Source organism: Oreochromis aureus, linkage group 9 (genome assembly GCF_013358895.1).
Source record: "Oreochromis aureus strain Israel breed Guangdong linkage group 9, ZZ_aureus, whole genome shotgun sequence".
Lineage (NCBI taxonomy): Eukaryota > Metazoa > Chordata > Actinopteri > Cichliformes > Cichlidae > Oreochromis > Oreochromis aureus.
The window spans coordinates 13,172,815-13,185,241 of record NC_052950.1 but is presented as its reverse complement, the minus strand read 5'-3'; the positions used below and the strand labels follow the sequence as shown (position 1 = coordinate 13,185,241).

The following is a 12,427-nucleotide window of genomic DNA, read 5'->3' as shown; positions in this document are numbered from 1 at the left end:
GGATCTTGATTTTAAAGAAAACAAAACAATTCTAACTATTTTTCACAAAATTCTGCCACTTTTATTTTTTCCCTTTGGACAAGAAAAAGAATCATAAATAAAAGCTGACAGGAGCCGTGGATACAGGCAGCATGCTGACTCCCATGCATCTGTCTGTCTTCATCTCACAGCTCCTCAACCTTCTCCCAAACTGTCACCCAGCCGCCTGGCGTCTGTCCCCATGTTCACTCTACGGTGGGGATCCGACCTAGCACCAATATGCAATTTCACCAATCTGTGCTGACAGCATTCACGTCCACTATTCGCAACCAATTCCCCGGCCCACACCCCCACCTTCTTCTTCTTCTTCTTCTTCTTCTTCCGCAAGCATCTGTGTGGTTAAAATACAGTCAAAGAGCTTTCACAGGTCATGAAAGGTAACAGAGGAGACAGGCGGGGGCCTGTAGGCCCCGCATCCAGCTAGACAAATCAGCATAATAGCATATTGTAAACTAAAGACTACGCAGATGGGGGGCGGGATACATGTACTAGGACTGAGGCTGCGTTTATGGCTATGCCAGGCTCAAGAAGCCCCACGGCACTATCTCTGCCCCCCCCCCCACTGTAGGTTTCCTTACTATTGTGACCCCAGATTGTGTAGCACAATCGGCAGGAGAAAACTCCCACAGGCTACAGTTAGTCCTAAGCACTAGGGATCGCTGTCCTCAGCCCGCCTGAGTACAGACAGAATGTGGCAGCTTCGAGGCATTCAGTTAAAGGAGATGCACTTTAATGCTGCAGGCATGCATTTATGGAAGCCCTACTAGGGTGAAAGCGCATGACGTGCTGGAGCCTATAAACAAACAGGAAAAAAAAAAACCCACACAAAAAAACCCAAAACAAAACTGAAAGGTTAGAGAATTAGGCTTACCTCGTTTCACGGCATCTAATCATTTGTGATAGTCTGCGTACTCATTCTTATAATTAATTTGTTTTCTGGGACAGCTTTTTCTCAGCAAATTGGGTTTAAAAATATCATCTGTTCTTCTATATTAAGCGTACGCAGCGAAAAGGAACAGTGTGGATGCGCTGGATGTGCGAGGCAATAAACATCAGTGAAAGTAGTTCACGTGAAGCACGGCTGCTGCTGCATGAGAATCAAAAAGGCCGTTGATATTAAAATATTGAAATTGGTATGTTAGACTACGGTGTGAACTTCTCTCAGTACGAGCTTGACATCCACTCCTGCTCTCTCTATGAATTTGATTCCTTTATGTGCTTTTGCTTAAAAGAAAGTTCAGCTTCGTGAATTTGGGCGCTGCGTTCACTGTCTCCTTTGATTAAGAAGTTGATTCTTTCGCCCTGTCCTCCCTGTGGCTCTCTTTTATTATTGCACAGAAAACCACAGGTGGACTGTATCCCCACTTTGACGTATCATTTATTGATGATTTTTATATTTTTTCTTGCCTGCATATCTTTTAATTATTGCATTCAATTAATAGGAAGTAAAGCATATGGATACTCTGATCAGTCACTGCCACTAAATGCAGTCCCAGACAAAAGCGGACAGCACTGGCTTCAGTTCAAAGTGGCAGCCTTTACTGCAGTATCATTAAAGTGGATCAAATCCAGAAGAACAAAAAAAAGATGATTTTGATTTGTATTGCTAGTCGCTGATGCAACCTTACGTCTTGTCATCGAGGTGAGTTGTTGCAGCGAGGATGTGCTCGGAAAGAAAAGTTTGCAGTGTGGCACCTCAGCACGGCTGTCACTCTCACTAAACACACAAGTACGTACTCAGACACACACACACACATATACCTGCACAGTACATAGTTAGTAAGCCTAGTTTTGACTGACAGGTGACATTTCATTATGGGTAAATCATATGCGCGCAGTATATATCCAAAAAGACACGCCACACACGATGTCACATCCAGGACCCACTGCAGAGGCAGACGGACAGGACAGGAAAACTTTGCTGCAGGACTTCAGACTGAAACTCCAGACCTCCCTCTGTCATTCTGATTCTATTTGACCACAAAGTCTCACAAGAAAAGCTTTAGTGATAAGATGCACGCAGCTAAGAACGGACAGAAGAATCATTTTTGATTAGTCCAGCCTACAATGATGGGAGCTGGGAGAGTACACCAGGGGAATGCTGGGATACACAAATATTGTGCTTTTACTGATCTCAAATTACACTGAACAGCCACACACTCATCTCTTTACAAAGAAATCCGTTTATAAATATTCAGAATCTATAGTAAGGTACCAGCTTTCTGGCTTCAGCATGTACTCTGTTCGTAGTCTGAGTGGTTACTGATCATCAGACTAATAGTTTGGATTAGCTGTTTTTAATCTGTATTATCAATAGACTGGCTCAGAAAGCAAGAAGTCTTAGAGTCGATATCAGTTATATAAATTTTCAGATACACTAAAACATTTTTCACCTAGCACAGACTTATGAGTCATTCAAACATAAAAAAGACACCTAACCCTAAAGATGAACCAGTGTTGTGTCTACACATAACAGACAACCTATCAAAGAACCAATTTTACATTGTATCTTCATTGGCAGCAGCCTGTCACAAAAACACATTGTTTGTTTCAGTTTCTTTAGTTGAATCTATGATAACTACCAAAGATAACACAGTTTGACAGACATAAAACTACTTTATCAGAACTGTTAGCTGAAAACATCTTTCTCAACATGGTGTGCACTGTGTCCTTAAATAGTTTGGGGAAACTGGATAAAAGAAAAACTGTCAGGCCTTAAAACTCTCTACAGCAGATAAACAGTATCTGACAGTCGTGTCCTTAAGAAACAGGGAAAAATCCAGACATAGGGTCTGAGCATCTGGACCATCAGCTGATACATCTACTGTTCACTGAAACCTCATCAGAAGCGGGCCTCGTGGAGGAGGCCAGGACAGAGGGACAACAGTGAGTGTCTGCAGCCATCTGTAAAACATGGTGGAGGCCATGTCATGGTCAGTGTTGGGGTAAGTCATGTATTACACTTCACTTGTTACTTTTCTTAAAAGTAATGCAGTATGTTACTTAATTAAAGGAAGAAAAAATGTTTCTTTCTAACTGCACTGCACACAGATAACTGAAGAACCCTTTGTAAGGAAAGTAACAACATAATTGTAACTGTATCAAATTACTAAATTTAGTACAGTAGCAAGTTACATTACTTTGTTACTGAAATATGTGATGTGATTACAGTAGCGCATTACTTTGTAACACGTTACAATGTTACACCCAATGCTGGACATGCATCTATCGATATATTCAAGACTTTTGCACAATACTGCGGGTTGCCTTGTGATGCCATAATAGCTGTGGTCTGCTGGGGCTAAGACACAAGACCTCTGGGTGTGTACTACTGTGCTTGGCAGTAAAATGCTGGCATTCCTTTAGATCCTGTGGGTTGCAGGGTGGGCCTCTGCAAATCAGGCTTGTTTCATCCCATCCCATGAACGCTTGATTGGACTAGAATCTGGGGAGCTCAGACGCCAGGCCAGTGCCAGGTTCACTGAACTGATTTTTAGCAATTTTTGCAGTCTGGAAGATGCACTCTCCTCCACCCATGGCAGCAACATTTATTTGGGTGTAAACATGTGAAAGTCATAAAAACAAAATACCTGAACCCAGTGAATTTCATGCGAAACCTTGCATTGTAACCTGCATCCACAGGTTGATTGTTTTTTGTTTGGTTGGTTGCTTTGGTTTATTTTTTTAAACCCCATCTAAAAAACATCTGCAATAAATCTATGATCAAATTTATATATATGTAAGAATGAGTTTCATTGTTACCTGAAATAAAAAATTATGTAATCTATTTGGAGATCATTATTATAATTATAATTATTATTATTATTATTATTATTATTATCATAGTTCCTTACAAAGTAATTTTATAGCAATTTTATATAATAGCCCTTACTAAATAAAACATAAAGGTATCTGTATTTTAATTTATTTTAGTTTTTTCACAGACTGGTTTCATCGGTTAAGTTGGGAGAAGCTCTGATGCAATACAATGAAAGGATTCGTATGCCAAGTTTTCTTTGGTTAAATCTTCAGTCAGTCAAGCGTGTGTGGGCGGGAATTCCGACTTTAAGCCAATCACATCATTCGCACACTACCCTGCCTGTCCGACAGTCACAAACATGGCGTTGCGGGAGCTATCTTCGCTGGAGAAATACCTTGGACAAAAAAAGGCGAATAAGTACAGTACGCAGGGGGATAAAAAGGTGATATAACGGTTCATTATTGTGTCATTTACTGTAGGTGATACAGTTGCCATTTTAACTGAAAGGAGCCTCCTGAGCTGTTGTAACCGGGACACCTAGCTATAGCAGGGGAGTGCTAACACGCCATGCATGTGTGTTGGAAATAAAGCTGTGCTTATAGTGTGTCTATATCGGGCTGTTCGTCTGTTGTCAGCTAAGCTTCTCCATTTCCCCAGCATTTCCACGCAGAGAGATGTGTTTGCCAGCGGTCTTGTTGGGAAAAGTCAGCATAGTGGATAGCATAAAGCTATAATAGACGTAGCCCCATGCTTTGTCTATGGCCGTCCATTGAAACTAAGCGAGGGGAGGAGTTAGCCGTCAGTACCATGGGATGGACAGAGCAAGTGAACTCTAGTAATGTATATGGAACTATATTTAAAATAATATAAATTTCATGTGAAGTACTAATAATAGTAAATTATTGTTATTTATTTTATGTAATTTATTTTCATTCAGGGGAAAATAAACATATTTGGGAAACGGGAGAGTAAAGAAAAATGACAGCGATTGATAATAATGTCTTATAAAGTTTGAACAAATTAAAGTTTCCAAAATGAAGCCCTTAAAATTGTCATTTCATATTATTGGAGTTATCATCAAATCATCATCATCACTCATTCATACACATTTTGCGTCCTCCTAAAGACCTTAAACCGTTTTTGTTGTATTTTTAAACAGTCCTTTTTTTTTTTAACATTAATTACTTTATCTTTTTAGTCATATTTAAGACCGGACGTATGTTTGTTTTTAAATGCATCTACTGGATATTTGAATTCATCTGTCTGTATGTCCAAAACAACAGTAAATGATGGTTTTGTAGAAGTGGGGGTAGCAATCTGCTCCCTGTGCAGATGACTGCATCGGCTTAACCACCTTCGTCAGTATACATATATAAATGTGTGTGTGTGTGTGTGTGTGCATATATATGTATATATACATATAAAACCTTTCAAAATGTGGCTGAGGAGTTTCTTCATGTTGAGCTTCATCCCAGAGAGAATGGATGACCAGATTTTTTTAAAGGATGCTGTAGTGAAAGATTAATAAGGAAAAGTTGTGAAAGTATTTTTTCCCACCCATATTAAACTCTTTCTTCTGGATATCAACCTAACTGTCCATCGTAATTTCCCTAATCAGTATTTTCCAAATTACACATTGATAATCGGCGTGCATATGAGATCCAGACAGTCAAATACAATAAATGCATTTATTAGGGATGTTTTGCCTTCACTGGAAATGAAGCGTGTTATTTAGAAAGACAGTGCTGGCTTCTGATGCATTGAAATGATTGTAACTACCCCTCACTGTCACTCCTCGCCCTCCAGGTACCTGTGCTACAGAATAATAATGGTCCTCCGCTGGTGGGGTTGGTGACCATCGCCTGTCACCTGGCGAAAGAGGCCAAGCGCCCAGAGCTGCTGGGTGACACCGCAGAGAGCAGAGCGGTGGTGCAGCAGTGGCTCGAGTACAGAGTGACCAAACTCGACAGTTGCACAAAGGAAGACATCAAGACCGTCCTAAAGGTAAAAGAGCTGATTTTCAAGGAAATCTTTGAAATCCTTTCCTTTTCATTGAAACAGCATTTCTAGACTTAAATGCATACGTACTTAAAATGATCCCAGATTTTAATCCTGATGTTTCCAAACATGCTTAGAAGTCTTATTTTTTTCTTTGTGCTAAAATCAGTGTTAAAATCGTTCTTTTTCTTTGATAGTTTCTTTGTCAGTTTCTTCCACATTGACCTCCTGTGACCACCAGTTAGGTCAATGTGTGTGTCTGTTTGCCTTATTAAGGCGCGAGCGACAGGAATACGGGCTGATGTATGGCCCTTCAGTGACATGGCCCCACGCGACAGAGCAAAATACTTTAATGTGCCTGACGCCAGTCAGCGTGAAACGGATCGTCAGCCGCTGGTCGGCTGGATGCCGCGCGCCTCTTGGCACCGTCCTGTCAGCGTGAAGTGTCTGTGCATTTGTGTGTGTGTATGTGCGCACTTCTCAGCGTGACACGCTGTTGTGGCATGGCTGAGAAGTCATGCTGTGCGGCAGCATGTTATCTGGACAGGCCTCTTAAATATTTTAATGGTGCCACTTACAGACGGAAGTCGCCCTGAGCAGCTCAGCACTGGTGCCCGGTGGCCCCCTGTCCTGTCCTGCTGCTTGAGCCGCGTCCTTAACGCTCTCCTTTTAAGCACACCAGTCATCTCCCATTAAATTATGCTCAGATAAAAGTGTCATCTGGAGGAGTTTTTAAACTTTTCACCCCAGGATGCAAATAAGACATTTGTTGCTTCGCAAGCTGAGACTTGTTTCCGAAGTAAACATCTTGTCACTCATGTAATATGTTGATAAACAAGCCAGTTTGGGTTGGCCCTGAACCCAGAGACAAGCTGAGTGTTGGTGAAAGTCTGTCACTCCACTTTAAACAAATCAGGCCAGTATTGAAAACTTCCTGCTGCCACTCAATTTGACTATTATCTTTTGTTTCAGCATGCAAATGCTGTAGTATACAAATGATTGCATCTGCTAAGTACTTTGTCTTCAGTGAGTGGAGAGCACGATCATTCAGTTTTTGACAAAACTGTAAACTCTCAGTGTAAACGAAGAAATCGTTTTCACTTCTGTTTTTTTTGACTCCTGTGTAATGTTTTCAGGTGTTACAATTGAAAGTAAAAAGCCTGTCACACAGTGTCAGCCAGGACAGGCTTCAACCTCCCTCTATATCCGAAGCTGAATAGGCAGATAAGAAAATGGATGGATGGAGTACTGAGCAGTGTATTGACGGCTATGGTTGCCTGAAGGCCAAATGAAAGTTGTATAAACTCGAGAGATCACTGTGTCTGAGTCTAAGAATGGCAGCGACAATAAAAAATAGTCTCTGGAGCATCAAGTTTGTACAGAAATAATAAAGAAAAGGTGTGATTCATTAGTGCACCTGTATCTCCTTTATTTAGTTATTCATAGGCTCGAGTTGACTCTTCTGTAGGATTTTTATCTGAATGCAACAACAGCACTGATGCACAGTTAGGTGGGGGCAGGTAGCAAAGAACCCAGGTTTGAGCTCCATGTGCTGGGTGCAGGGCAGCAGGAGAGCTGCCTCTCCTCTGATGCTCGACTAGGCTTCAGCCTGATGGCTGTAGGCTAAAGAAAAGCAAGGATCTGCCTGTGGAAGGGGAGGAAGTCTGCAGTCTTCATGCCTTGTTTGGCATCACCCACACTTCCCGCACAATAACTCCATTTGCCCCCAAGATGCTCTGTGTGTGTTTGGAGTTTTCCCTCGCCTTCGCACAATGTACAAGTGCTAAAGATGGTCCCTTCCCCAGGGACCAGCACTTCCATGCACGACTTTGCTTGCGCAGACACAGACTGAGGAGCGCACAACGTGCTGCCCAAGTTTAAGACGGCTTCATTAGATTTGCAAGCGAGAGTTGTAGTCATTTGGTAGAGGAGTAAACAAATAGCCCGTTTTGTACGGCATCTGTGCTAAGTCGCCAGTCATGGGGAGAGATGACATTCACCCTCAGGTTACATATTATTCCTATCCACATAGCAGCGCACAGACACGCACGCAAGCCATGAACCAGACTCGTGTACCTCACGCACCCACAGATATATAGGTTAATGAACCTGCTGATGTGCCCCCTTTAAGTCTATAACGTCCATCAAGACAGCAACATTTCGTAGTCCCAGCATCACTTTTTTTAGGGATGCTTCATTAGTGATTCATATAATGTGTCCATCTGTCACATTAAGACATTTGTGTTTGCATTGAAATACTTACCATAATGCATAAATTATCATAAGAAATGACCTGATTTGCATAGCGTGTTTTATGCTTTTGAAATTTCCTCTTTCAGGACCTCAATCTCTACCTGCAAGACAAGGTCTATCTGGCTGGGAACCAGTTCACCTTAGCTGATGTTTTTGTGTACTATGGAATCCATCCAGTCATAGTAAGTTACCTGTTTGAAGCTCCCTTATGTGCCGACTTTACTCGTAAGCCTCAATGTTTCTACTCATTTATCAACTTAATGTATTCTGGGGTGTTCACATTAACTTTGAATCTTTAAAATGTGCTTCTAGGAAACACTTTGTAACAACCAAACCTTTTAGAAACTTGTCTTTAGGTTTTTCAAAGTTATTTGTCTAATTACATTCTTACAGTCATTTACCAAGGATTCGTCTATCCACCCCATCTTTCATGCTTTTCTCTCCTTATCAACGCTCACTTTGGTCAAACCTCAACTTTAATAAGCAATTTGTCATCTCGCATAACGTACAATTAGACCAGTCACATGGCCAAAGGGCACCGAGGACAAGCTGGCAATAAACACACGGATTATAAACAGATTCTCACTTCTCCTCAGTCAGATAAAGCGATGTGGCATAAAGTGATGTCTTTACCCTCAGACCAGGGACAAGTAAGTTTGCTACGCCTTACAGGATAAAAAACAAGCGAGTTCAGAAATGGGAATGGCAGAATGAGACGGAGGCGGGGGGAGATCACATGTTCAGAGATGTCAGTTTTTGTGGCAAAGATGGAAGGCCCCCACCTCCTCCCACTCCACGCCACCAGGCAGAGGGGCGTCACTTTGGTTTGCAGTCAGTGTGGTTTTTAACCTCAGGGACAGAAGGTCAGCTAGTGCGACCCTTAACCACAGCCTGTGCTGATGTTCAATTCATGGGAAACTACTTTACACAAACATTAAACCTGACTGATGCTGGAATGGTTGTAGGCTGGATCGTTGTCCGTTTTGGGGAATTTCCATATTCCGCTTAATTATGTGATTAAAAAAAACGCTTAATAATGTTTTTCAAGGACATTTCAGTGCTTCAAACATTTCCATTTGTCCACCTGCGTTGTGCTGCAACTAAAAGAAAACATTGTTTACCATGTGATTTCCATCATGTGAAATCTGCTGAAGTTTGTAATTCATTTATTTCAGGTTTTGATATCTGTTCAGTTGTGACAACAGAGACAAATACATGTTTTATATCACATGAGTTCCGTATTAATAAGAGCGCATCATCAAAAGTGCATAAAAAAGGCAGTCGTCATGAAGCTGTTCTTTAAGTGTAATTATTTTTAGATAAGAACATTTAAACCAACCTAAACCAGTGCATCAACACTTCTCGCATGTGATCTCATGAATGTAAGCATTGCTTACATGTAGCCTCTCGTTAGCTTTGTGTTTTCTATATAAGAGTTTCACTAAAACTGGATTCTTTTTTTCCTTCTTCATTTAATGGGATTTCTAAAGAGTCTAGAAGAAAATATCCATGTTTCACCAAAATGAGAGTAAATTCTACTGATTTTATTCATCCTTATTTAACCAGGAAGTCAAACTCGTGTTTAAGAATCTATTTTGCGAGTGTACTTGAGACCCAGATAGGCAGCATTAACATGTTTTTGATAACAGGATAAAACTGAGGGAAGAGGGAAAAGCACTGCTTTATACTTTTAATGGTTCATATTTGATTGTTTTTGTAGGAAACTCATGAATGTTAAACCATCTTTGACAGCAAAAACATCTTTGTGTTTTTCTGCCGACCTTAACTGTGTTAAATAGATTTTCTGATGTCAGTTTAACTCGCCTTCACGATGCGGTTAAACGCTTTACCTCCAGTGATCTTCTCTTTCCCAGGTGGACTTGGCCATCCAGGACAGGGAGCAGTATGTGAATGTTACCCGCTGGTTCGACCACATCCAGCGCTACCCTGGTGTGCGGCACCACCTCCCTCCAGTAGCTGTGCTCAGGAACAGAATTTACACCAGCAGACACCACTGAGACCTGACCACCACCCTCCGCCTATCCAGTCTCACTCATCACTATCCTGCCGCAGATCTGGACAACTCGTGTTCTTACCAAGACTGCGTCACATCACAATCATAACTTCCATACTGTCACACTGATATTCTGCGTTTCAGATTCTTATTCTTGCCTAGATGTTTTTGTTTTAGTCGCAAACCTGTTCTCTTATCTTTGGTTATGTAGGTGGATAGGCGAAGAACACAAACTAAAAAGTTTTTCTATGTTAGGTACTATAAAGGGAATAACTGCTACTACACATGTAATTCAATTCAATCATTCTTTCACACAAGGTCACTGTTTTTAATAAATATATTGCCTGATAGAGTAGGCTTTTTGTTTTAATGACGCATTAGGAAGGAAGGAAGTGAAGGAAAGAAGGGTGTCTGTCTCTGTAACCCTTTGGTGACTCAGTAAGGCTAACACTATGAGAAGTCTGGCACCTTAATGCTTACTCAGTGATGAAGGGAGCGACGATTTGAGGCTGTTTGTTTTGTTTTTGACTTTGGAAAGTCTTGTGTGGCTTTGTGGGTTGCAGTAAAATGCTGCTAGCTTGGCTGAAAGGTGTTTCTATTTATGAATGATTATTTCTTTAATCTGAGCCTTGAACTCAAACATGTGATAAGTATTACAGTTTCAAAGAAGGTTTAAGATGTTACTTAACTGGAAGCACGTTATGTCCTTGGGGAGACGCTGCTTCCTCCGTGCAGCCTCACAGTCTGTCCTATTTCTATGATGTTCCAGGTTCCATATCGTAACCCCCACAGACTTGTGGGTATTGCCATCGTCTACTTGTATCTGATGCTGTTTTGTTAGGATTTAGTTTTTCCGTGTGCATTTAGTGGACGGTTTAGTTTCTGCGTGTGTGCTTGTGTGCGTGTTTTTGTTCTTTTCCTGATTACATCCCCGCTCCGTGTTCCACTTCCTCACCACCAGCTGTGTGGGCAGCAGTGAGCAGTTGAGCGTCAGCCCCAGAGTCAGAGATCAGAGTGAGGCTCCAATCAGTCCCACTACCACCACTGTTGATGCTGCAGGCCAGAGAGAGGGCAGCGGGCTCACCAGCTGCCACACAGATCCAGCCAGCCAAGGCCAGAACCCAGGCCCCTGGGCGACAGTCAGCCACTGTGTGTCATTTCAACCCTCACGCTCCCATGGGGCTACTGAAGAGAGAAGGACGAATGGAGGCAGAGAGTGAGCGAGGGAGGAAGGGAGAGAGGGCCACGCAGAGAAGAGAGCACCCAGAGGCAGAGGGATCTTTTTGTGACATGTGAACAATAATCAGTGCCTCCGAAAGCATCACTGCTGCTGACTGGCTGTTTGCTATTAGCTCCATTAACAGGCCAAATCATGGCAGTGTTGGTCTAACCTGTGTATTAGCATCATGAAGCTACGATAAAAGCAGAATGAGGTAGGGTTAGAGGAGTAACTCATAAAATCATCCTTTACTTAAACCTTACAGCTCTTACATGGTGGGACTGACAGCTTTATGTAATACTCTTAATATCTTTATCATTATGTATTTAAACGTTGACATTTCAGCCATGTTTTTTTGTTTTGTTGTTGTTTTAAATCCCTTCCCGCCAGCATGTCTTGCATATCGTCCGTTGCTTAAACCTCAGCGGTTTGTTTTCCGGTGTAACCACGACGCTCATCCTGTGCCAATAAATCAAAGGGATCCGCAGCTCATGACCCCTGATTTCTTACAGAGTGTGCATATTCCTCATGAATTTGTTTTGCACATCCAGAATACAGAGCTATTGTTCAGCAGGGTTCTGTAAGACTGCACGCTGTGTGTTTGTGGCAAGTGTTATAAAAGTAGATGTGAAGGATATAAACAGCTTGCAGTCATCTGAGTGAGCCTTGTGACTAGCTGGAGCATTTTTTATGTTCTCTACCATTAAAGAAGCCCTTGTCCTCCTGGTTATGTTAACATTAGATCGGAATGCAGTTTTGAACGCGTAGCATCTGACAGGCCTGCTAACTTCTGAGGTGTTAAAAAAAACGTTATGCCCTCTTAAGTTGCAGCTGGGCAAATCTAAAATGATGTGTGTGATGTTTCCATAGTTACAAACGTTGCAACAGTAAAATACTTTTATTATAAAAATAAAAACCTTTCAGTCACAGAGTTCGCATTTGAAATTGTTATTTATTTAAATGCAGAAATCGGAGAGTGATGAGTGAACGCCGCTGTGGAGCTTACAGGTGCAAAAACCCAAATCATAAGAGAAGCAGTTTGTAGTTTAGTTTGAAACAGAAACTGACAGCTGGCAAACAACCCACTGCAGCTAATAAGGTGAATAAACAGCTTTGTTTACTTAGTAATATATGAATCAAATTG

At 41.6% G+C, this 12,427-nt stretch overlaps 1 protein-coding gene across 1 annotated transcript; it reads left to right on the top strand.

The window, feature by feature from the left end:
• Positions 1-4,103: 4,103 nt before the first annotated feature.
• On the top strand, positions 4,104-12,214 carry eef1e1 (eukaryotic translation elongation factor 1 epsilon 1). The gene is made up of 4 exons (XM_031755541.2): positions 4,104-4,241; positions 5,606-5,803; positions 8,137-8,232; positions 9,925-12,214. The coding sequence occupies exons 1-4, from the start codon at positions 4,158-4,160 to the stop codon at positions 10,066-10,068; spliced, it is 522 nt and encodes a 173-aa protein (XP_031611401.1). The 5' UTR covers positions 4,104-4,157; the 3' UTR covers positions 10,069-12,214.
• The last annotated feature ends 213 nt before the right edge of the window (positions 12,215-12,427 follow it).